Source organism: Caloenas nicobarica, chromosome 1 (assembly GCF_036013445.1).
Source record: "Caloenas nicobarica isolate bCalNic1 chromosome 1, bCalNic1.hap1, whole genome shotgun sequence".
Classification (NCBI taxonomy): domain Eukaryota; kingdom Metazoa; phylum Chordata; class Aves; order Columbiformes; family Columbidae; genus Caloenas; species Caloenas nicobarica.
The window spans coordinates 67,339,306-67,365,626 of record NC_088245.1 but is presented as its reverse complement, the minus strand read 5'-3'; the positions used below and the strand labels follow the sequence as shown (position 1 = coordinate 67,365,626).

The following is a 26,321-nucleotide window of genomic DNA, read 5'->3' as shown; positions in this document are numbered from 1 at the left end:
GACAGGCTGCAGGAGCCCATGGGAGAGCACAGAGGGAAGCCTGACAGAGGCAGTGGGTTGGATTCAGGTGCTTACAGCACCCCTGTACCAACAGGCTGTGTTGGGGAGGGCAGGGGATGCCTCTGTCATGGTGTGGATGTAACTGCACTCCACACTTGTGCTGGACATAGGGGCTGAGCACGCTCTCCGCACCGCACACCAAATCCAGGGGAGCAAACTGTGGGTGCAAACAGTCTCATCCATTCCCTGTGGCCCAACTACCCTCTACCAGCACTCCTGAAGTTCTCCCTGAATCCCCAAGGAAACAGACACTGGCTTGTGCTGCATCCAGGCAGGGGAGCGTTACAGTAGCCCCGGTGCTCAGCTGCTGGGGATGCTTGGTGTGGCTGGGCAGGATGCAGCCAGCCCACCACTGGCACCTCTCGCTTAAATCTCTGTCTCAGACACTGCTTCCCCCCGCCGTCTCCAGAGCACCAGTGGGAAAGGGGTGCCCTGCTCCCAAGCCCCTGGCTTTCTCCCCTGCTGCCTTGCCTTGGCTGCAGCCACTCACCTAACCCCTAGACAAAACCCAAGGCTTGTCTCTCCTCCTCCTCCTCCTCACGCCTTTCTCTCTGGGTTTATTGTCATCAGCCATACCAGGCAGGGGAGGGATGGAGGAAGGGGAGGAGGCGTTCAGCTGGGTGCCTCCTCTCATAACCTGTGCCTGAACAACCTGCCTCCCAGGGGTCTGCGGGGAGCTCCCCCCACCCCGGCATCTCCTCACCCCTCCTCTATCCCCTTGGCTCCCCGCACCCTGAGAAGGATGGCGGCAAGGCGGGGAGGAGAGAGACAGAGGGACTGACAGCAACTGCCCCTTCTCCAGGATGGGTTGAAAGAAATGAAATCCTCCCGAGCTCCTTCCTCTGGGTGTTTGGGAGCAGATCCTGCCTGCCTGGCGGGGTGACTCCTCTGCACTGTCTGTGCGCGCTCCTGTGTGTGTGCTGTGCCACCGCAGATGTACCCCCAGCTGTCACTTCCCTGCGCGCAGTCGCTCCCTCTCCCGCCTCTCTCTCTCTTTCCCTCTCCCCCTATTTATTATTTACGGAGGATTACAGTCCCTTTCCCACGCTGCCATCTCGCCGTGTGGCTCCTCTGCCCTCCGTGCGGGGCGAGCGGCTGGCTAGGAGGGGCTCCTGGAAACTAGGAGAGCCGAGAGCCCGGCTGGCAACCGAGGGACTTGCTGCTGGATTTGCTTTGGGATTGTACCGGGTTCACTGGAAGAGCTGCTGTTCTCACAGGAGGGTCCGTTCCAGCCAGAGAGAGGTAAGTAGAGATGTCTCCCTTTTGCATTTCCCCCACCCCCTCCTTGGCTATGCGAGATCAGTGGGGCTGCCCCCCAGAAACCGGCTCCTCTGGGGAGAAAAGCAGTGGTTGGGGGTAGCACCATCTGCCAGAGGGCACGGTGCAGGAGTCTTGGTTGTGTGAGGCTGATGGGCAGCGAGCTTCCCGATAAGGCAGAACGACAACCCTGCCGCAGAGGCTGCTGGTACTGGTTCCAGTCCAGTTTCAGCGCGGGCAACTGGGAGCAACTTCTCCCAGCTGTGAATGGCACCAGCGTCTTTCGCTGCAGCTCGGGCAGCTCAGGCGCTGTGGTCACCGGGTGCCTGGCAGCTCCTGGAAAGCCCTGGCTTCTGTCCCCTCCTCAGGGCTGTGAGAGGGGCCAGCATGCAAGGTGCCACTCACCTGGCCCATGGTGGCTTTGCTAAGTCTCAGCTGTCTTAGTAAGAACAGCCTAAAATGGAGAAGTGAGGATCAGAATTGGACAGGTCCAGCATTCAGTAAACAGGCTTTAGGCTGGGGAGTGTGTATGTATGTGTGTATATGTGTGCATGTACAATTTCACTCACAAAGCTCACAGACACGACCACAGGACATGAAGTGAAGGATGCTGTTTCACAAGTGGAGACAAAAATAAGTCCGAAGTTGCTTCCAGCATCTCTGCAGGCTGAGCCTGCGATTTCTGAACTTTTGGGTGGAAGGCACAGCACTGAGGGTGGGGGTGAAACACAGCACAGAGAAACTTCATAGCCTTTTCCAGCACTGCCTGGGAGGCAAGGAGGAGAATGAGGTCCCAAATAAGCTGATGTGAAGCCCCCTATGGATAGGGGTATATATGTGAGTGTTAGTGTGTGTGTGCATGTACACACATGCGCATATATACACATGCACAGACACATGCAGACATACATCCCACTCAGGGCATTCTGCCCTTCTCCTGCTGCCTGCTCAGTTTATTACTGCCACTGCACCTCATGCTAATTAAGAGAGACATGTAAAATTGGAGCTGTCCCACTTTGGGGAGAGAGGATGCCCCAGGCCCACCAAATGGACCATCAGGTAACCTGAATGTGGCATGTCCAGCACATCCCTGATGGCAACAGTGTCGAGCAGGGTACAGCACTGCTCTGCTGTCAGTGCCTGATCTGCCACCCAAGGATGCAGGGAGAAATGAAGATGTCATTTGGGGAAGGACTGGAGCAGCTGCTCTCGCAGGGTTTAAAGAAGAAAACCCTTAAAAGACAGCGGGACCCTTAAAGGCACACAGGGACTTGTCAGAAAGCAGGGGACGTTTCTGGCAGTGAGGAGGAGGGAGCGCCTTTCCAGAATTGCAGACCATTTTTCTTCTGAGCTTTGTCACTCAGGTCTGTTGGGGGCTGGGGGGTGGATCCTCCTCTAACTGCTGTGGGCAAACAACATTTGCAAGGGAATTATTCCACATGAGCGAAAGGCTTGCGGGAGTTGTCTCCCTGTCAGACATCAGTGCAGTCTCTGTTAGCGTATCTTGCCCACTTGGAAGAATTATGGTAAATCCTGAGCAAAGGGGCTGTTTGCAAAGAGAAAGGGGGGAAGCCCTCTTATGCAATTTTCACACCAGATCATAGATTTACCCTTGCCTCCAGCAAAGTGAATGCCACATGCTAGCAAGGTGCACCCCCTAGCTCGGATATCTTCATCAGCTACTCCAGCTCCCTGCCCTTCCTCCGGCTTTTCTCAACCTGAAGCGGAAGGATTTTCTAGGCTTTTCAGCACCACAGAAGGCTCATGAAGGCAGACCTGCATCTCGGTGCGGCAGGGAGCGCCAGCAGCAGCACAGGGCCATGAGGATACCTGGAGAGGAGCATCCAGGGAGCAGCAGAGGCTGTAACAGGATGGGGACAGGCTCTGGCCTGTGGGAGGGCATTTCTAGGCAGTTCTTCAGTGACTCTTCAGCATTTGCCTGTTGCTGATTCAAAAGAGAGACCAAGCAGTTTCCTTCACTTGCCATGTTTGGTTACAAGCAGCTGCTTACACCGCTTGACATCTATCCCAGCCCTGGGTGTCTCAAGCCGTAATTCAAATGACTATACTGGGATGCTCCTGCCAGCTGGGTAATGCTCCAGAGTGCTACACCATGACACATACTCCAGCTCTCAGTGGGAAGGAGCTGGAGTTCGAGTCCTGGGCTGTTTCTGTCCCTACTGCATGGAAATACCTTGTAACACATACCTTACTCCTGCTATGGCTTTACCAAAATGCTGGCTCACGAAAATGCTTTGTGTGGCTGAGGGCATCCTAATAGCAAGAAGAAATTTTTTTTCTATAAACCAGTTCAATTCCAGGCTGCAGAGATGGAAGGAAAAGTTGCTCCACCTGCGAGGGGTGGGATTACGTGAAATATGGTTTTATTCGCGTTGCAAAAACAAGCAGTTGAAAGTTAGGAAATGTCAGGATTCAGGGCAGCGTGCCATCTGCACCGGGTTGCAGTCCTGACTGGTGGGATCACGCACTGTATTTTCAGAAGCTGCCTCATTCAGGGCACCAGCTACACGATGCTCAGGCAGTGAAGCAGGGGGCTGTTATTTTATTTTTGGTATTGCAAAGTGTTTGCCTGTTTTATTTGTTTACTGCCTGCCATCCAAGCCCTGCAGGCAATACATCATTATTCATTGTCTTGTGGTGTTCTGAAGATGTTCACTGCTGCAACTGCCTCGTAGCTGATGATAGAGAATTTATGCTCTTGATGAGGCAAAAGAGAGTGGTTATTTTCCTTGCTTTTGAAGGGAAATGAGACTTCCCATTTAGCCACACGGGGAAGGAGCAGCAGGTGCAGGACTAGAGCTTGGGGCCTCTTGGCTCTTGGTGCCACTGAGCCCTCCAGACTGTACCAGTTTGCTGGCAAAGCTGCCAGCATTTTGGAAAACAGCTGTGAGCGCTCAGCAGTTCTGCAAAATGGCCCCTAGGGCCTCATGTTGGGCACCCACGAAATTAGGAATGTATAGACTGTGGCTACATGCCAAAACTGAGGTTTAATATTTAATGCTGACCATATAAAAATAGCCTTATTTATTACAACATCCTCATTGTTAGCTGAAGTATCAGGTGTCCTTTGCACTGAGCATGGGACAGGGTCCTGTGAAAAAAAGAAACAAGACCTGCTGGGGTAAGCAAAGGCTGTGTTGTAAGGCGTACATGCAAGTGGCTGAATTGACGTTGTGCAGGTATTAGCTCACATTTAAATGCTCGGCTTTGCAAGCCAAATGGCATATTTTATCATATGGCAATTACAAAAAAAAAAAGACACTTTCTTGATTCTGTTTTGATGAATGGGAAAACAAGAGACTTTCCATTATTTATACACTGCAACGTCCCACATCCACCACAGGAAGGACTGAGACTCAAATTTACAGCAAGGCCATACAAGTCTGAACTTCAAGACTGACTGCAAGCAAAGGCTGTTACTCTGAAGAGAAGCCCTGCTACCACATTCCTCCTCACTCCAAGGAGGCTGGGAAGCTGGGGAGCTTCCTTCCCCATGGACCATGCCCTCAGATGAGGAATAAAAAAGTAGGACCACACCGTGAGTCTGGAGAGGAGCTGTTAGAGGAAACTTAGCACACTCATCACTCAGGTTCTCCTTCCACTCCTGGGTCTCGGCTGCGGGTGCTCTCCAAAGCAGGGTGTGCTGCTGCTGTGGCTGTGAGGTACCTGAGAATTTTGCTGTGAGGTACCTGAGTGGGGGCAGAGGCACTGAAGGTGTGCCCTGCTCTCCACACCACTTGCATTTACTGATTTTGATGAGATATGAACATTGCCATGCCTGTATCTCTTCTGTGGCTGCAAACCCTCCAGAAAACTAAAGAGACACCATATGCGACGACCCTCCCCAGCCCCAGCAAGCTCTGCAGCATGGGCTGTGGTGTGTGTGCTAACCCAGATGCATCCAAATATCCCTGGCGGCAGCTCTGGGTTGTGAGAGCTGTCACCACATCTTGTTGAGCTATAGGCAATGTTCCCAGCTTGTAAAGAGCATGTGTCCCAGAGATACTCAGGCAGCCCTGGAGCTACAGGCTGCAGCCCAGACCCCAGGCAGTTTGTGTGGACTTTGTGGGGACGCTCCTCTTGGATGCTCTGGGAAGGCGATGGGGATCAATGGGGAAGGGCAAGAAGAGCTCCAGGCTCTCTTTTACAGGCAGCGTTGCCAACCTCATGCCACAGTGGCAACCAAGTGAAGCAGATCTATGCAACTCAGGAAGGCAGAAAGAGGTCTCCTTCAGAGTTCAGTATAAATGCATCGTGTGCAAACAAAGAGAGTCAGCCTTTCCTTGGGAGGTTTGCCAGGAGCTGTGTGCATGCTGGGTCACTGATCCCCTTATGATAAGAGGCAGAGAGGATTTTTACTGCTGGGACCTCATACTCTGCCCCACCGCTGTGCATGCATGGATGATCCCTGCCCCTGTGCACATGCCTGGGGCACAGGCTTGTGAGGTGAGGCAGCAGTGAAGTTCTTCCCTTGTCCCACCATATTTTCTACCTCCTCTCTCTCCTCCTGCTCCAACTGCCAAAGTGGCAAGTCACTACCCTTGCAGCCGGGGGTCTCATCCTGAGAGGCTTGCAGCTGGGGATGAACAGCCAAGGTGCTGGGTGAGGAAGAGGAGAAGGGACTCTCTCAGCAGCTGCGGTGACAGCTTCTCCACCAGAAGCAAAAGTAACAAGTGTCAAGCACTAGGAAGGCTAGTGAGCTTGCAGGCTTGGTATATTGCTGTGAAAAAAGGCAAAGCCAGTTCTTGGGCTAATGCAGACAAGAATGATGGCAAACAAGCAAGTATGGGACATTTTGTGCGCAGGGGACCACCCAAGCTTGCAGAAGCTCATCTGATTCTAGGAATGAGGAAGCACAAGGAGAAAGGCTTATGGCTGAAGTGCCCTGTCCCCCATATGATATAACAGGTGTTTCTTGATAGTGATCTGGAAGCCTCTTGATTTGGCAGTCTGGCCACACTGTTTGATAGACGCCTGGCCTAGCACCCCAGGGACAGAACTGTGAACTGAGAGCTTACATTAATAAAAAAACTTACGTTTTCCTGTTTTCCTGCTAAATTGATGCACCTCCATGTAAATGTATCTCTCATCTCAGACAGGCTGGTATCTTCCCTCTTATGGACCTGCTGCATCCATTGCCCCTAATGGGAGACCCAGGGAAGGTACTGGGTCATTTCAAAATTTCTAAGCCCTCAGAGAATCCTTCACAAATGTGGGCCCATACATACCCTCCTTCTTGCATACCACCTGAATAAAAACAAGAAAGGGATTACTTTGGGATCCAGGGCACCAACCAACTAAGAAGTGTGGAAAACACCTGTGTGTGTGTTGGGGAGGGGAATGAGGACCACAGAACCAGGATTCTCCCTCCAAGCCGCTTTCTCTGCCCAGAGCCTCTCCCTGGGCTGTGCCACGCACCCACACCCCCACGGTAGGCTTGGCAGGAAGGGAGGAGCGGCATTTTAAATGCCAGTGAGCTGAAGGATGCTGGTGGGGTGTAAAGGAGGAATGGGGAGCAGAAGGGTGGCTCCCTCAGACCTGCTGGGTCAGGAGCGGCCATAGTCCTTCTGTCAAGGATTAAGGGCATGAGCTGCTATTGGCCACAGGATTAACCCCTGCAGGAAATTAAAGTCATAGAAAAGGCTCTTCACTCCACAGCTGAGAGAATGAGAAAAACTGGGATCTGGATTAGAATTGGCAGGGCTGGTGACAAGCCACCACCCACAGCCAACTGTTCCCGGCTGGATCAGAAAATGTTATCTCGGTCTTTATGTAGAACCCCCATCCACATCTCACTCAGCTACCAGTTTTTGCCAACAGTGAGAAGAACGACAACATCACTCTGTGGCAAGAAAAAAGAGCAGGAAACTGGGTAGCCAGCTCACGTGTCCCTCCTCTGAGCCCCTCTCCCACTCCCTCACCCACTTTGCTTCTCAGCTGCCTCCCTTTCGCACGGAGGAAACATGCACGTGGTCTGTCGCGTTCGGAGAAGATGCTGGCACACACATGGCTGGATTTCTTCCTGTCAGCTGCCCCCTCAGCTCTCCTCCTGCTGCTGCTCTGGGCCTTCTCCATCTGCCGCTCTCTCACCGTGCTGGGACTTTCCTGTCACTCCTGTGTTGGATATCCCGCTCCCCCCACCTGCTTCCACAGCTTCCCAAGGAATCCCACATCTCTGTGGCAATCTGGGTCTTTCCCATCGGTGCTACCCGCCCTGGCTCCCCTTCAGATGCTCTGTGCTTTCTCAGAGGGTTTGACGGGGCCTGATGCCTTTGATATTTCCAGCCCTGCCAATATCTCCAAATTTCACTGTTGTGCATTGGTCAAGGAGGTTTGGCATGCAAATAAAGTTTCCTGCTTAAGGTACAGGACAAGGGATCAAGAAAACTGGATTCTCTCCTGATTTTGGCACAGGCCTATCAGGAAACTTTGGGAAAGCCCCACCAAAACTCCTTTAGTCTGTGTAACTTTGATAAGCCCTACAAATCACCACTGCAGGACAGGAGAGCATTTACAAGCCCAAGTGATCCAGCGCAAGCCCTACACTTGGCAGCTTTGAAAATCTTGAGTGGGGAACTGATGTGGGCTCATGGCAAGGTATCAAGAGCTGGGCAGCTGAAATTTCAGCCAGTCAAACTCATCAGCCAGTTTTACCTCTGTCGTAGTTTACCTCTCCATAAAATGGGGATAAAGTTGATTTTTCTTGGAGGGGCTTAGGGCAGAAACATTTTTTAACACCAATCACATTTGCATTTCAGAGGTGCCTACACATTGCCATTCCAAAAATCAGAAGCTTTTTGACCTCTTCATGTCCCAGAGAACAGGGTAAAGTTTTTATTCACACCAAGTCAGGAATGTGGCAGAGTCCCTTACAACACCAAGGAGGTTTTGCACGCTTTCTACTTTACAGCTTTCTGTATGAGGTGTTTTGCATAGCTGTGATCGATCACTGCAAGTCAGATGGCACCATTTCTTCTGCAGCTGGGTTTCTCGTGTGAGTTTAAAATGTGCTTTCCATTGATTGTGACAGCACAACACTAATGAATCCTGAACATGTGTTAATAAATCGGCAAGTGCTGGAAATGAAGCCCCCAGCTATTTAGCTTAGAAGCTCACTGGGGCAGCAACACACTGTATGTTTCTACAGAGCTCCTGAGCTTGGCTGCCACCTCTGGGTGTTTTGCAGTCCAAATAAACAACAAATAAGGAGCTGAGACAAGGTGACCTCTTGTGGTCAATAATTTGCTAGACCAACCTACCAAATTGGAGGACCAAGAATGGGCATTAACTCCATGCCATCTAAACCCACTTGTGGTACTGTCAGGGGCACAATTCCCCACTAGGACTCATCAGACAGGTTACTTCATTAAGTTCTGGTTGCTGCGATCAGACCCCACAGCTGCTGTGTCTCCCTGCCCTCTGTGCCAACTCTTCTCCCCCAAAGGTTGATGCAGGAACAAAATACAGAACAACACACTTTAATCACTGGACTCTGCGGTACCACTGTCCCCCTACATTATGGGTGATGATAATAAACAGGAATCTTAAAAGCAACAAGGAAAGGTGAGGGAAAAAAGAGAATCTCCTTTAAGTGTCCTCCCTCACCCTGCTGCATTTCTGATAAAGGCTAAAGCAATTCAGCATTAGAAAGGAGAAAGGGACTTTGCCACCTCTTGTCAAGGAGAGCGTCGGGGAGGGATGAATGTCAGCATATACTTCCTGATAATTTATTGCTGGCATCTGTTGCAGCCTCTGGTACCTACCCTTTTGTAATATAGGTCACCCGCATGCCCTGCCACTGCTCGTAATCCAGGCTGTTAACGAAGTCTGATCCCTGAGCCATGATCCAAGGGTTAGTGCTAGGGACTAGGAGAGATAATCAGAGACAGAGGTTGCTGGGCTCTGTTTCTGACTGCAACTCATCCGAGTGACACAGTCACCTGTCTCTCTAGCCTCAGTGTCCCTGTCTGGAAAATGGGATAGCTTTATCCACCTCCCTACAGCAGAGGCACTACAGGTTACAACCTCAGCCTTACTTCTGGGGGGTCATTAAATATAAAATAACACAACCACCACCTACAACTGTGGTAAGGGCCATTTGTAAAGTAAATGGAAATCTTTGGATAGAAGGTATCACAAAATTGGGAAGTGTAACTAAAACAGAATGTGGATGCAGGGAACTGAAACCCTCCCTACCCTCACAGTGTGCTCCTTGAGACCTGGCTTATGAAAGCTTGGGCTTTAGAGTGATGCTGCAAACATTACTGGTGTCTGGGCAGGGAGAGGTGAAGCACAAGACAGTGGTAGTGCCTGCTGCAGCTTTTATGGCCTGGCAAGTGCTGTAGAGTCATTACAATCTCCTCAGCATCTCCCCCCCAGCAGTAAAGTTCCCTGTTCAAGCTAATTAGGGGAATCCTCATTAGAGAGTCCTCTAGAGTCTGACAGCAGGCCAAATGTCCAAGTGGCACTTCAGCTGAGTGTATTTTTGGCCACTGGAGCCCATGGGCCAGAAATTGATGATTTCATTCTGTTGCTTTGAGCTGAAACTCTGTCTTTTACTGTCCTATATCAAACGGCAAGAAGAAAAGGCCATCGCCAGCCCCACAGACTGCTCTGTTCATTTCTCCAGAATCTGGAAAAGAGAATCAACTCCAAGCACATGGAGGAAAGCTCAGGACACTGTGTCCCATGGATCACAGGGCATTCGGCTGACACGTTGCTCCAGGGAGAAGGAACCATCTAGTAAGCCTGGAAAAAAGACTAATGTCTGGTTTATGGAACCCTTGAGTGACTTCAGAGCATTCTGAGCTCCAGTGATGCAGATCAGCCTTGAGCCCCCAAACCCAGGCAATGCCACGCTAGTTCAGAATGGATGGCATAGTGCCTCTCCTCTTGGGCTGGGGGTGTATGGGGGGCACTCCTAGGTCTGGCAGAGTCCTTGCTGCTGGAAAAGTCCCTGGCTGTCAGGCTGAAAGCAGCCGGATAGATTTGGTGGTGCTCTGGAGAGCCTGGAGGTGTGGGCAGGTGTTAGTTGCCCCAGGACTATTGGGGTTTCCAGTGCTGCATTGGCAGTGAGCGCAGCTGGCCTGGTGCTCTGCGGAGCAGAAGGCATCTCTTGGGCCACAGTAAAACAGCTAACTAAGTCAGAATTAAAGACAAGTCAAAGAAAACCTTTAAAAAAGAAACTCTTAAAAGTCTTTTCTGTCTCCTTGCTCTCTCCTGGCTGCAGAATATTAAGCTCTAAGGGCCTAAAGTGCTTATGGGCGATAGATGCACGGGAGAAACTGTTTTTTTCTGCATCCTTGGAATTAAAATTTCTCATAAACATACTACTTCAAAGCCTAAATGCAGAAGCTTATTGTCCCTTACACTTCAGCAGTCAGGAACCGCTACCTATCCCAAATCTACTGCTCTGCCACCTGAGCTTATGTTATTCTTGGAGAAGCAGGCAGTTTTGTGCAAATCATGGAAGTCACAAAAGAGTTCCTGGCATGTGTGCAGGTCCAACTCTGTGTACACATTTGTAAAAGTAAGCTAGATTTGCACCTATATCTGCATACGTACATGAAGATAGCTGCTTTAAAGTCTTATAAACATGTGTATGAGTGCACAAAGGGTGGCTGCTATCTATGGGGCAGGGAGTGTTGTGTTTATGTGACATGCATTTAAAATAATCTTGGGTTTATCAAGGCGCCTCCATCTTTGTGCATGTTGCAGCGCAGGAGACAGCATTAAAGCCTGAACAGGTGTTAATCACTATGCACTGTAATAAATTCTAAACATAGGGAAAGGGTTTATTTATACACAGCTGCTCCTCCCACCCTGCACTTTGTGCTTGAGCCTTGGGGCTGCCTGAGAGGCAGAGGCGCCGGTGAGGTACCAGAAACCAGTGCCAGAGCTGGACTTGCCTTGCCAGAGCATCAGGAGCGAGGGGCAGAGACCCTGACCCTGTCACCATCCTTGCACCCGGGTATGCTAGTCCTGCTCCAGCCCCGCACTGTCCCCTGGGGATGGTGTGGCCAAATTGCAGAGAGCAGCAAGAGGAATGGGGGGGACACCAGCCCATGGCCTGAGTGGGGACCTGGGCTGAGGGGACACCACAGAGGGAAGCTATGTCACAAAGCACCCAAGGAAGCTGTTTTGGTTTGTTTTTTTTTAAAGCTTAGCCCCCCTGATTGGAGCCAAGCCAGCTGATACAGATGGGGTGTTACAAAACAGAGCCAAAAGGCAAGAGTGCAAGGAACAGAGCTATCTATAACCCTGACAAAGTTAGATGGAGTGAAGGTGGGGAAAGGGGAAAGACAGAGCATGGCTGGCAGCCCCTGATGCCGAGAGCAAGGATGCGATCATTTGGCGGCGGGATTTGGAGCTGATCGACTCCCGCTATCCAGCAGGCAGATAAGGCTCTGTGGCTGTCAGCTTAACTCTGCCGTTTATTCCTGTGCTGTAGGGAGTTAAATAGAGCACACGGAAAGCCTGCAGCTGAGGAGGGAAAGTCAAGGAGGCAGAGGGAAGGAAGAGGCTGTAACTGGACAGTGCCCGGGCAGGCAGGTGGCAGTAGCTGTGGGCAGAGCCCCTCCAGGTAAGTGCTTGCGGCTTTTCATCCTCCTTGTCGATACCAACAGCCGGGGACAGGAGACTTTAGGGGTGGCATTTAGGATGGAGACATTGATAAGGGGAAGGCTGAAAGTCTCCTTCTCAGTCAGGGTGAGCGCAAGCACCGACTGGGGACAGCTATTTGTTGCGGCTTCTCCTTTAGCATGGACTGCAGGGAAAGGGCTCCAGCTCGGTTTGGGGAGCGGGGGGCTGCAGTGAGTGAAGGTTGGATCAGTTTTGGTGCCGTGAGAGGTATTAATCTACTTGGTGCACTGGCATTTGGGTAAATGATCTAAATAGCCTTGCAAAATGTACCAGTCCAGGCACCGAACCTACTTGTCTTTCTCACCGAGATGCTAATTTAAATATATGATTTACATTCCTATATAAAATAAATCAGTCATGGGAGCCTGGGGGAGGGGGAGCAGCTGGCACGTGTGTGGGGAGAGTGTCCCGGTGGGAGTGCAGCGCCCAGCTAAAATAAAGGCTGTAGATGTTGTCAGAGCCCCACAGAGGGGATGGAGGATGGTTTATTTCTGTATCTTGTTTGGAATGTGTCCCTCTAACTGCTGCTGTGTCTGTGGGTGGCACGTCAAAGAGCAAGCAGGAGAACAGGAGGGTCCACGGTGTTTTCCCTTTTCCTGCTTGCCTGTATAAAAAAGGGAAGCGGGAGGGAAGGAGGAACCTGTTGTCAGTCTTTTATTGTCAGGGGAGAGTTTATGGTCTTTGAGTTTCTAATTAGACTGAGCATTTTTCCTTCTTCTAATTAAGATGTAATTCCTCTCTTTTCAACACTCCCGCTCAAGTCTCTCCTGCCCCAGGTCCTCCTTTCTCCTCCGAGGCTTGCTTGCTCCTCAGCTCCTGCAGTTGCTGCAGTGTGGAATCCCCAAGCTGGAGCTGTGTTTTTGCTCAGCCCTTCTCTTGCCATCACATCCATTTTACCTTAGAACAGAAAGGAAGCGCTGGTGGGGAATTCGGGGATTGGGGAGAAGTGGCTTGGCAGCTGCTGGTGCCCAGACCTTGGAGAGCCTGAGCCGTGCGTCAGGGTGAGGATGCACAGGTGGTACCAGCCTGCATGGTGGCGACAGGGAATGAGCTGGAGTCTGCTGCCCTGGCAGCAGCACCTCAGCAATTCATCCCGTTAACCTTGAGCATGAGGGTAATGTAGCTCCTGTAGCAGGCGATTCAAACACAGACTTGTCTCTTCTGCACTTAGGTGAATCAGGCCTTATTTCTGTACTGCAATGTTCAGAGTGAATTAATGTTGAACCTTCATCACGCTGCGCCTCCTGAAACATCCTCCATCCTTCCTCCAAAACGCAGCTGATGCCTCAAAGCCAACACTCTAGTTGGGGAGGGGGAAAGGCAACACTGAGCCCAGCCCAGCCCCACGTCGTGTACCCAGGGAACTGAATCCCACCCGCTTCTGCTCTGCTCTCCCCCTCCAGGACTCGGCAGGCAGGCTACAAGGTCATTCCTCCTCCCTCCGAGGCTGTGTGCCAGGCTGGCTGGTGGATGTGAAGACACGCTGGAGAAGACAACAATGCTGCCTACAACTGCTGGCCACCGGTGGAGGAGTGGGTTCCTCATGAGGTGGCAAGAGGCTTGTTGTAAGTAACACCTGCTCAGGTACTAAGTACAGTGATCCTGTTTGTCAAGGGAGTGGAAAGAAAATAGGTCACATCAGGGTTAAGAACAGGGGAGAGGGACAGCTAAGAATGGAGATGTTTGAACTAATTCCTGATTCCTTTAGAGGCCAGGCTAGCTGGGAGGGAGAGCGGGACTCTAAAGATGAAGATGGGCTTAAAGTGGGACAGTGAGTGATGATTGCTTCTGAATTCCAGTGGGCCTGGCAGGTGAGAAACAGCGAGACAGATACCACCGCACAAAGATCCGCCCTGAACACTTCTCAGATCAGCATCCTGTAAGCTGCAGACTCCTCTCTGTGGTAGGGGTTTACACGTAGGCTGCTGAGCAAGGGTCACGGATCCTTATAGCAGAAGTCGTGACAGATTTTAGAAGGGATGCAGGATGCAAATGCAGAATTCTCCCACTGGGCACTGCCACATGTAGTGAAAATCAAGGAGTAAATAAAGAAGATCTCTTTTAAATTAAATTGTAAAAGTTCAGCCTGTGCATCTTCCCAGTGGACTGGGGTATCTGCTACAGTATTCCTGAGCGCAGAGCAGAGACTGCTAGGGTGATGTGGGGATCAGGGAATGTACCTGCACTTCAGAGGGGCATCTGGGAACCATAGTGGAGGAAAGTGAGCACTTGGAGGGTGTCCATCCATACTGCATGCCCAGGGAGCTGAGCAGGTCTGTTGTTTTCCTTGTTCCTGCCCCCTGATCAAATTTGGGGCTGCCACTGTAAGAAGCCGGGGCAACTGTTTCCTTCTTCAGAAAACAGGCATCCTCACAGACTAGACTGCTGCATAAATTATTTATAATGAATGCTACTGAGTCTTGACTTAATCTGATATACCTGGATCAGCTTTCTGCCACCTACTAGAGTCACCAAACACCCCACAAAGTAACTTCATCTTCCCCTAACACGAAAACACATGCTACACATCCTTCTGTAGGGTTGGAAGACAGTTTCAAGTTCTGTCTATTACTTCCCTGCCTCTCTTCCCTGTGGAGCTGCATGCATCCTAACCAGTGAGATGAATTCCTTGGTCTCAGCTTACATCCTAGTGGATGCATCTCTTGCAGGGACTGAAAATGAAATCAGACCATCTCTCTATGATTTTAGTAAAATATTTCCAAGAGCACAGAGCAATATATGGGTAACAACAAGACATTTTTGGCACATCCTACACGGCTGCAGAAACTTGGCATAAATCCAGTTCCCGAACATAACCACAGCAGCTGCCTGAGACTTTGTTCCTACCAGCCGCTGCCAGCATGCATACTGGTGGAACCCCACAGCCACCCAGTCGGGGCTGGTGGTGGGTAGGCATTTTGAGAGATAAGCCCTGAACAGAATGCCACCCGTATAGCATTACACACAGTCTGCTCTTGCGTTTCTTGGTGTACAAAGCAGCTAAGTGTTATCTCATCATCACAGCTGTCAATCTATTATTAATACTGTACTTTTGTTAAGCATCCAGGAAAATACAGGGTCACTTGAGTGACTCATGGCTCTCTCCCTTCCCCACTCTAGCTCCCATTCTTTTAACCCTCTCCCTAAACAAGAGTGCGATGTATTCTGAATGGAATTAAATATCAGCCAGACAGACAGTACCTGCACTGTGCCAGTCCATGGGCTATGAACTGCTTTCATGGCAGTCTCTGCTGTTGACCCTAACCTTTGCATGACAAGAAAGCACAGAGGTGCTCAGAGTAAAGATCTCTTTTGTATTCCACCATAAGGATCCATAATTATCATTAAAAGAGCAAAAAGACTGGCATAGCCTGGGCTGGTGTATACCCGACATCTCAACTGTAGGAGAAAAAAAAAATCTTGAAGGAATTGTAAAAGATGGATGAAATGAAAAAGAGCTGAGATGCTCTCTCTGAACACTTATCTCTTGGTCCTCAGTAAAGTCGTATAGCTTAGGATCCAAACTGTGTAGTTCTCCTTAGGCTACCCGTCCACAAATGCAACAACTCTCACAAGGATCATGGGAACACAAAAAGGCCCTATGCAGGATGACAGGGTTTGAGTGTGAAGGCAGCATCGCTGACAGAAGCCAAGTTAATATAAAAAATTAGGCTATGGGGCAGACTAAACTCTAGAGAGAGTGGCGCAAGGGAAGAGAGGAAGAGCATGGCTGACTGCAGAGATGTTCCAGGCAGAGCTTCTCCAGAGCATGGGACTCCACTGAACCCCTCTCCTATGGCAATCCTTTCGCAATTCCTTTTGGGGTTAAGAAACAAAACACCTGCTTGTTGGTTCTCTGGAAAAAAACAAAAACCAAACAACAAACAAAAAAAAAACCCAGGACAGAACAATCTGGTTTCCAGTCCAAGAAGGAACCATGAGATGATAAAGACATCCACTTTAGCTACCATTCACCCCTAGAAAGACTCTACCAACCCCAAGTGACTGCCTTCTCCCAAGAGAAGTGAGAAAGGGAGAGGACAGGGCATGACGTACAGACAAACCTGCTTCAGTTTTAGTCAAATGCTCAAACTTGTCACCTTAAAAAACAGCGAGGGAGCTGAATTTGCTTCCCACATTGAAGAAACTAATCTCAGTTCCACAAAAGGAATTAAGATGAAGGATGAAAATGTTTTACATAGTCTGCTTAAACATAACTCCCACTCCTCTAATGACAGGAGGCATAAAGCTTGCTTTCGTGTTGCTGATACTTCTTTGTCACAGAACTGAGAGTTTTAAAAGCTACTGGCTCCCAGGGAGGGTTGGTAACTAGTGTCCTGATGCCACTCACAGGATCTGGACCCATGTCTGTAATGGTGATCCACAACAGCTCTAAAAAATGCTGTTTTGTGGATTGTCTGACCTTGCCTTTGAGACACTGCAGGAGAAAGGGGGAGTGTGCTAACCCTTTTCCTAACAGCCCTTTCTTCAACCAACAACCTGCAATTTTTTTCCTCATCTCCATTGCTACAGGCAGTATTGGTTAGAGGAGATACTTGCGGGGCTGTTGCTGTGGGATTCAGAAAATAATTGGAGAGCAATGGCGAGTACCACGTGTCCAGTGGTTTAGGGTCTCCCTGTTACTTTTTAACAGCTTTCTTGGTCATCCCTTTGTAAAGTAATCTAATTAATAAAAGAGTCCCTTGCCACAAGGCCCACGCAACACACCGTAGATATGGAAAGCAAACAATACCCTGATTAGACTTAGACCTGAGTCTGATCTGTCACAAAGGTTAGGATTCAAGTTGCAGGAGCACCACTGAGATGTAGGTTGTTTTGGTTTAGTTTTTCTTAAAAGCTTTTCATTAACATGTCTATTTCTGAAAAAAAAAACCAAAAAGAGCTTCTTAAATACATACCAGTCCCTCCTCTCTCAACCCTGTTTAGAAAAAGCTGTCTTTTATCAGAGGTGACACCTCTCAGCGCTCTCTGCTCCATCCTCCTCTGACAGGTTCCAGTACTCCAGTATCTGGCAGCAAAGTCCCCTGGGATGCCCCATTCTGACCTTCTTGTGAAACTGAAAGGATATTTACTTGCTTTCTCATGAAAAAAAAAAACAACAGGCTAAGAGGAAAGTCATGCTGCTGGGGTGCAGGCCAGCAGTAAAGGGATGTAGCTGTGAAGAAGCTCATTACAGTGCAGGGCATCGCGGTGCAGAGTGCCGCTGTGAGGGTGATGGTGTAGCCGTAGCGGAGCTCCAGGTGGCGGTGGGTGAGGATGGGAAAGCACGGCTCTAATACCTGCACTTTTTCTCCTCTGCTTTTGACCTACCAGTGCTTGGCTGCTGGCTGTCGCTATGTGCTGCCGAGTCCTTCTTTGTGTGTCCTTCCTCCTGCAAGTGTAACAGCCGCAACCTGGAAGTGGACTGTAGCGGCTTGGGCCTCTCTTCCATCCCCTCAGACATCCCCACAAACACCAGGACCTTCCTCTTTCTCAACAACAAACTCAGCATCCTGCCGGGAGCAGTGTTTTCCAACCTCTCTGCCCTACAGAGGCTGGATCTATCCAACAACTTCTTGGACCAGCTCCCTCAGAACATCTTCAGTGACCTGGGGAACCTCACGGAGCTCCAGCTGAGGAACAACAGCATCCGGGCCTTGGACAAGGACCTGCTACAACACACGGCGCTGCTGCGCCAGCTGGATCTCTCCATCAACGGCCTGGCCCAGATACCCTCGGGCATCTTTGACGACCTGCCAGCCCTCCGCTCCCTCTCTCTCAGGTCCAACCGCCTGCAGAGCCTGGACAGGGTGACCTTCGAACCGCTGACCAGCCTGCAGCAGCTCCAAGTCGGGGACAACCCCTGGGAATGCGACTGCAACCTCCGAGACTTCAAGCACTGGATGGAGTGGTTCTCCTACCGAGGTAGGTGCTCACGCAGCGGGAGCCAAGCGCAGAAGCGCTGGTTTTCCACGGAAAGGCAGATAAAGACAGGCAGGGAAGAAGCTCAGGCAGATACATCTGGCAGGTCAGGCTGACCCAGATGCCTGATCTTAGCCAAGGAGCATGAGGACTGTGCTACAATGCTAAGAGACAGTTTAGTGCCACTGCACCTTCATATGGCAACACTGCCAGGCTGAGGAGTCCTCTGCAGCCCCAGATCTCCTATTTCCTTATTTTGTTTCTAATCTGAAAGATCGCTGTTTGGTTTGCTGTTGTTGTTTGTTTGGATTTTTTTTTTTCCTTTTCTTTTTTTTTTTGATAGGAAAGAACTTCCCTCAAATAATATCAAAATTTTAGGATTATGGATTCCCCTCACCCTTTCTGCCTAGAGAGAAGAAATGCTTTTCATGCTTGAAAATAACCATGCCATTCTGTTCCTTAAGCCAGAAGAAGTAAAAGCCAGATTTGGCTGTAAAGCATCAGGTTTGTTTTCAACAAAACAGATGTAGCAGACAGTGCCACTTAGAAAAATACTGCAACTAATATTAGCAAACCCACACTAAAGCTCCAATTAACAAGCCAGGCCTTATAATCTGGCTATAAAATCATCATTTCAAACCAAGCAATTTTTCACAAGTTTGTGTTTCCAGCTTTTCCTCAAAATACAGAAGGCTGGAAAGGTGCGCATCACTTAGCAGGAATGTCGACGGGATGACACGCTTTCAGGTGCTGAGACTCAAAGAAAGATGGCACTTTTTACAGGAATGACGACTGAAAGCCTAACCTTCTGTCGCTGGAGCCAATGAGTAGGAAAGGGTCTCAAATCATGCGGATAGCAACAGTCAGCTGTCACATCCCTGCTGATCACAGCCATGCTGCGAAGAGATTGTCTACGCCTATGGCTATGCTGCGGTCTGAAATATGAATTTGTGTGAGCAGAATCAAACAAGCATATGAGTGCCACCTCCTCCTCCTGCCCCTTTTATTTTTTTTGTTTGTTTTCCTTCTTGACTCTTATATCACAGAGTCGATGGAATGCACATGGAGTTAAGTTTGCTTTTTTCTCTCTGTCCAAAGAAATTGCCCAAACTTGCTCAAGCATTTGTTTCAACATCTGTCACTATTCTCACAGAGGGCGGATGGATTAGTTGTTAGAAGATGGGACTGTGTGTCTGTTGTTATATTGAGAAGATACAGCTCGGTCCTATCTTTTTGCTTTAATTTCTCCTTTTCTAAAATGGTTCTACTGACACTTACATAACTCACTAAACAGTATGAGGCTGACTTAATAGATGATCTCAGAGGGCTTTCGTGTCCTGGCCTGGAAGATGTCTGTCCAGATATCATACACTGTAAGCTCTACTGTCAAACCCAAACCCAATCAGCTGCCATGGTTGAAGCTGTCCCAGCTGTGGAGGGATAAGGCATGCAAAATGTCTCCAAGTTAGGCAAAACAATAATTTTAAAGGATACCATGTGTGTTCCTTCTGCCCGGTGCACGGAGGTGTAGCCATTCCTCCCTCCACCTTCGACAAGCACTGAGGATCTGTCAGGCTCTCTTGAATATTCTCTCTACTCAGCAATGTACTCATACATGAGGGACTGCATCTTATGGCCTCACTGCTATAATAAAGCAGTTCCCCACTTGCTAACCATAATGCTGCTATGCCTGACTTCTGTAGGGCAAATGCCTAGAATCATAGAATCATTTTAGTTGAAAAAGACCTTTAAGATCATTGAGTCCAACTCTTAACCTAACACTGTCAAGTCCACCTCTAAACCATGTGTCTAAGAACCTCATCTGTATGTCTCTTATATACCTGCAGGGATGGTGACTCCACCACTTCCCTGGGCAGCCTGTTCCAATGCCTGGCAATCCTTTTGGTGAAGAAGATTTTCCCTAATATCCAATCTAAGCCTCCCCTGGCGCAACTTGAGGCCATTTCCACTTTTGCTATCACTTGTTACTTGGAAAAAGAGACCAACAACCTCCATGTTAGAACCTGCTTTCAGGTAGTTGTAGACAGCGATAAGGTCTCCCCTCAGCCTCCTTTTCTCCAGGCTAAACAGCCCCAGTTCCCTCAGCTGCTCCTCATCAGTCTTGTGCAGGTGTGAATGGAGTGATAGGCACTTACTTCACCTGAGGATCTAGCTCTGCTGTCACTGTATCGAGATGAAGCTGTGGTTCACTCCTATTATCTCTGTTGGCACAGGTGGGAAAATCGACCAGCTGGCATGTACCCTGCCCAAAGAGCTGAAAGGGAAGGATATGCGAATGGTGCCCATGGAGATGTTTAACTACTGCTCCCAGCTGGATGATGAGAACAGCTCCACAGTGCTGGACAATACTGGCCCACCCTGCACTAAAGGAAGCCCAACTCCTTCCAAATCTAAATCGGGCTCAGAAACAGAAGTGGAGCCCAGCGTGGGATGCCCTCAGAAACAGCGATATAGGCCTGTGAGCGTGCGCCGGGCTATTGGCACTGTGATTATCGCAGGGGTGGTTTGTGGCATTGTTTGCATCATGATGGTGGTGGCAGCTGCTTATGGTTGCATCTATGCCTCCCTTATGGCCAAGTACCACCGGGAGCTGAAGAAGAGGCAGCCACTCATGGGTGACACAGAAGGTGAACATGAAGAGCAGAAACAAATCTCTTCTGTGGCATGAAACTCCTCTAGGAAGGAAGAGACAGCAATGAACAAAGGTACCTGAGAGCAGTCAAGCATGGGGTTCTCCCAAAATACATCCTCCCAGACAGACAGACAGACTGTGCTATTGCTACACTCACTCAAGTAGTGCAACATGCTTCTGGGGGGTCAGGGCACCTGGCTCAATTTCTGTTGCTCTGCCCCAGGCCCATTTTGTGTCCTTTCACCCTTGGGCCCTCCCAGACAAATAAAGTAGAGTCAGACCTCAAGTGCTTGCTGTGCCTCATGCCCTTGCACAGAGCTCCCCTCGCATGTCAGCTGTGGAGGCAGCTGGCACCTTCTGGGAACCTGTGTCATCCTCTCAGCTTTGGTCCTGAGTCACCTTGTATCCTGTCAAGAGCTCTCTGCAAACGGAGAGCAGCTCTGTGAAAGCTTATGATGTGAGGAACCGGACGCCAGAAGTGTCCATGCCTCACTTTTAGGGTCACTGCTGTTGTGTGACAGTAAGTTGTTGCCCACTCTACAAGTCAGTGCTGCCGAGAGCACATCAGAAGGAAGGGAAGGTTCCGAGGGGATGACAACCGTCAGGGAGAGATTTCCCTTCTCACTTTTAAAGGTGGAAAGATACCAGTGTCACCCTAACACACTGCCAGAGGGTGCCGTGTCCCTCTTTTTGCTCCTGGCCAAGTCCAAATCTGTGAGCTGACACACACGTCATCAGGTGCACAGATACAGAGCCATCCTCCTGTACACACACACAGCCCGACTCATTCTGATCCCACCACACACACAGAGTCAGTCCCAGCTCCAGACACCCAGGCACCCCGGCACCCCACCTGCACATGGAAAGCCACATGTGCCCAGACTGATCTGCCCTCTGCGGGAAGCCATGAACACATTCAGCCACTTTACCTTACTCTCATCGTAACTGTGCATAACACCTTCTGGTTCAGACAAAATACATGCACCCTGCCACTGAGGAGCTAATAAAAACATCTCAGCTATAGTGCAGAGGCAGTGGAAATGGGCAGGAGAGGATGGAGAGAGGAGAAGTTATTAAGGTTACAGCATAAGTCTGTGGAAATGAGTACACAGCATGAAAAAAATAAGGTCTGCTCTTGTTTTCTATTTTACATTTTCTATCATAAATGGTGAGGGTAAGGAGATGAAGCCTCCATTTGGAAATGTTTGACTGGCAGAGCAGAAGTGGGTCATCAGGAAAGACTAGAGGAAGAGGTGGCTTACCAGCCTCAGCATTGTAAGCCATACTGAGGAGCAGCGTGAGCCTAGGGGAAGGTGGTGGGAGAAGACACACAACCCAAGAGCTGGTGTGGCTAGCAAGAGGGGCAAGAACAGTGTTTGGAGCAGGGTTATGCAGCTGGGGCGACTGAAGAGAGGCAGCAGAATTCTGGAGGGTCTTGAGGTGAAGGCTGAAACCTGGACCACAGGTGGGAGAGCCCAGGAAAGGTCCGGCACGGTAGGCAGCACAGCCCACGTACTCTCCCTTTACCGTCACTGCTGTGGTCACGGCCATTCACAGCTGCACATGAGTGTGCCCCCACACACAACCGCGCACACTGCCACTGTCATGTAGGGTGACTTCCCCCAAACCAGATTTGAAAGCCCTCAGACTGCAGTGCCTCCTATTAGTCTCAGCTCTTTTCGACCTGACAGTAAAAAAAAAAAAAAATTGAAAGGAACTCAACATAAGGACTCATTTTGTATCGCTGGAAGTGGGATAACATGCTGTCTCCAGGGGAGAGCGCACATTGCCATGGTAACCTGCTCTAACCCGTCACAGTGGGTATTCCTGGGCAAGGAAGATGACACCGGAGGTCGTGCATCCGCAGTGCCTGTGGATGGTGTGATCCCTGCCATCAGGAACCGAGCTGGCAGCCAGCCCAGCTTTGCAGGGTGTTTCACTAGCAACCTGTGCTCAGAGCCCAGCACGCACTGCAGGTGGACCCTGCCAGGGCACGTCACCTCTTCCCCCTGCTCCAGCTGGATCCCGATGCCTTTGGATGTCTCACAGCCCTGCTGCTCGCTGCTGCTGGATCCCTGTGGAAGTGACGCACGCTGGCTCCTCTCCCCCTTCTGGTCCCAGACAGGTGGTTGTCCTGACCCATGGGCACATAATTCCAAGTCGTTAATCAAAGCCTGGAGTGGCAAACCCCCTCCTGGCCTACCCAGGGTGACCGGAAGCAAAGAGACAGGATGCTCTGGGTTGTTCTGGCATGACATCCCTTTGACACAGGGATGTATGGGACAGAAAAGGACGCTCTTCAGGAAGCAGAAGACCAGGCTGTCCTGGAAGAAGGACTGGGAGAAGCAGTCCACCCCCAAGTGTGCGCACACATTGTACCCCCACTCCCAGCTTGTGGGAAAGAGGAGGAGGAGGGGGGCTGGCAAGATGTGAGGAGGAAGGACTCTTCCCCCATGCACTGTATAGCTACTCCAACCATCCCATCTGCTGCAACCGTAGCCCGCTCTGAAGGGCAGAACTGGTGCAGTGCAGACTCTGTACGCGTGTTACTGCTGCTCCACATTCCCAGCAAGCCAGGACTAGACTCTGCCTGCTGGATCCAAACCTCTCCCCAGTCTCCCTCTCAGGGGAACTTCTCCCTTTACCATACTGGACTCCGCAGTCATACTTGAAATGGGACTTGAGTCAGAGCGGTATATTTATAGATCTATATTTTACTTGCATCAAATAATGGTGAGACATTGCACAAAACAAATGGAATCTATATATGTGTGTGTGTGTGTATATGTGTGCGTGTGTGTGTGAGCGAGCAAGAGAGTGAGACTGTTTTTAAGGGGACAGACTAGAGGTAAAATGAATAGGAGGAAGGCAGGGGACAATGCAAGGGTTGGGGCAGGGGAGAAATCCTCCTTTCCCTCCACTTTCCCTGTGACCTTTTCTGGCCCTGACCAATTTTTCTTTATTGCTAATAATATTTTCTGTATCTTGTGTCGTGGGGCTGATAATGACCTTGCCCATCCTTTCCTTTTTGTTTTCATTTATAAGGCAGAAAGTTTGGATTTATCTCAACCCTAGACAAGGGATTGCTACGTTTAGAAACCCATCCAGGAAAGGAGAAGAAGGGAAAGGGGATAAAAGAGAGTTGCTGAGAAAGATGAAGGCTGGCTGCACTGGAAAGCAAATACTGTGCTTGGAATTACAAGGACCTGTCCTCTTTCATGCAGACCAAAGTAACAGGGTTCACTGGGAAATGTCCTCTTTAGGCTGCTGCTGGCAAACGGGCTCTTACCTTGCTCCCCAGCACACCTGGAAGACAGGCTGCCCTTGTGTGACTGAGCTGCTGCACCATCCACTGGCACCCTGGGGAACATGGTACCCAGCCTGGTCAGAAACAAAGCTCTCCTGTGGGATGCTGGATACAGAATGTGACCCAGTGCTCCCTGCATGCCCAGGCAACACGTTCCTGTGGTGTGTGGGGACAGGGGCTCCCGTTCTCCCTGTGGGCATGGCTATGCACAGGGGGAAGCCCTTGAACACACCCTTTGCTGCGGGCAGGTGTACCAATGCCACGTGCAGGTGCTTGCCCTTGGGAAATGGTCATCTGGGGCAGGCAGGTCCAACACGTGCCAGGGCAATGTAGGGGCTGGCAGGGCCACCAGAAACACCCCTTCTGCTTCCCCCGCTCCCCTGGGTACAGGTACAGGTACAGGCAGGCACATTTCTTGCAGGGAACGGATGGCACTTGTAATTTCTTTTTCTTTTTGTTACTGTTTGAGGGAGAGCAACAAGATTTTCTTAAAACGATTGAATGGAGGTTTCTTTGGCATGAGGCAGAAAATTTTTAAAGGTATACTATATTTCTGGCTTGTTGTTACAGAAGAATAATAAAGAATGTATTTTCCTATGCTCCTTCTTGTTTAAATGAGATATCTGATAGTAACCTTCCCTCTCTCCCTTACTCCGTGCAAAAGCAAACACTGCAGGGATACAGCCAGTGAAACAAAAAAGCCCCTGAATTCCCACATATGTGTATGCTTGTCTATACATGGTGCTTGAACTTGGAATGAACATGTACATATATACACACACAGACACACTATATCAGTGTCTAGGCAAGCATGTACCTGTAGTTGGAGTGAGGCTGTAGGACTAAATACACAGTTAAGGTGAGACCCTATATCTAGAAACACAGACACACAGTGCTCCAGGGACACAGCCAGACAAGGGCGATTGTGTAACGAGGATAAGATACTGTGGCAATCAGCTCATTACATAAAAGTAGAAAGGGCCAAATTAATCCCTAGTGTAAGAACGCAGAAGCCAATGGAGTTATATTCAGGTCAAATTTGATTCCAAAAGCTTTTTTTTTTTTTTAATTAGAGCATAATGTTCAATAAAACTTACAGTAACAAATAGTGAGCCATGGGTTCCTACATCTCCAGATTCCTGACCCTCCTGAGCAAGGTTATTTGGAAACGGATGGAAATTGTTGTCTAATCCTATTGCACCCCCAAGTACACAAGCTGTCACCCTTAGAGCTAAAAGAGTCTCTCCACCAGCTGTTCACTGGCTAGGTCTATCACACACAGTTAAGAAATTTAAATTCCCCAATTCTCCACTTTTCAGTGCAACGCATACACAATCATTCACATGGTCTGCCTGTGAGAAAAAGCTCATCCGGATGCACGTGGAACCACAAAAGATGTTAAACTCCGCCATGAACAAACCCTTCTGCCACCATACTCACACTGTTATACTCAGCTGCTCTGCTATACTCAGTCTGATCTTCACAGCAAAACTGGGAGCAGAACCCAGATACTCCTAATCCGATAATATCTCAGGCATCTGTTCTGCTGAAAAGGTATGTGCTGTGAGAGAATCACCATTATTGCTTAACAGTATGGTGCCTATGACACATAGTTTAATCTAATTTTGCCATGCAGGTAGAGGAGTGCACACAGATACTACTAAGCAGTTCATATAATACCAGAAATGTAGAGCAGAAAAGTGTAAAGCCAACACACTCATCTGATGACTCTAGACTGCTTCAGCTCATGAATTATTTTGGAGCAGGCTGTGATTTTCTGCAATTTGATTATCTTTCATTTGGCAAATGTATTTGCCCTGTATACATATCCGCTCATGCACACATATAACTCCATATATATAAACACGTAAATGCGTATATGCATATATAATACATGTAAAATATATCGAGTAGAATTCCTCCTCACTATCTTGCTCATTGGCAGCTTGCTGTGCCAGCGTGAAAAGCATTCGCTAGTACTGATTGGAAGCATGGGTCAGAGGGTCAGCTTCTATCCTCTGATTAGATGAGGGCAAGTCCTCACATAGGATTTTTGAGGACTGAAAAGCCTTCCCTCCCAGAATACTGTGCAACGCAGACAAAAGAATAAGCATTCCCTGACAAGTATGGTTACAGAATGGAGTGGAAGTAAATAAAGATTTCCTGTGTCATTTTGGGGAACTCCCCACATCAGTAGCAGCCCTGGAAATCTGGGGACAAGGCAGCATCCTCGCAGCTTTTTTTTTTCCTTTAGAAGGTGGGGGGAGAAGCAACCAACAGGGGCTAAACCTCTCCTTCCCATGGTGGCGTTGTGCTGCAGCCAGGCAGAGGCCATGTGCAGGGCACCTGGAGCTGAGCAGAAAGCAACGCGTGATGCTAAGAATAACTCTGCCTTCCGTGGAGCTTCTGGGCCAAGACAACAACATGCTGCTCTTTGCTTGTGGCTCCAAGTTGAGCTGT

At 49.5% G+C, this 26,321-nt stretch overlaps 2 protein-coding genes across 5 annotated transcripts in view; one reads left to right on the top strand and one right to left on the bottom strand.

Moving 5' to 3' along the window:
* CACNA2D4 (calcium voltage-gated channel auxiliary subunit alpha2delta 4) overlaps positions 1 to 26,321 on the bottom strand; it is a 125,487-nt gene that overhangs the window by 23,926 nt on the left and 75,240 nt on the right. The window lies entirely within an intron of this gene.
* On the top strand, positions 733 to 24,412 carry LRTM2 (leucine rich repeats and transmembrane domains 2). 4 transcript variants are annotated; one of them, XM_065632523.1, is made up of 5 exons: positions 733 to 1,302; positions 11,789 to 11,920; positions 13,383 to 13,544; positions 17,314 to 17,904; positions 20,136 to 24,412. In XM_065632523.1, the coding sequence occupies exons 3-5, from the start codon at positions 13,478 to 13,480 to the stop codon at positions 20,588 to 20,590; spliced, it is 1,113 nt and encodes a 370-aa protein (XP_065488595.1). In that variant the 5' UTR covers positions 733 to 1,302; positions 11,789 to 11,920; positions 13,383 to 13,477; the 3' UTR covers positions 20,591 to 24,412. The 4 variants fall into 4 exon arrangements, with proteins under 4 accessions (XP_065488595.1, XP_065488586.1, XP_065488611.1 ...); XM_065632539.1 differs by lacking the exon at positions 733 to 1,302 and adding an exon at positions 10,023 to 10,080; XM_065632531.1 differs by lacking the exon at positions 733 to 1,302 and adding an exon at positions 11,220 to 11,308.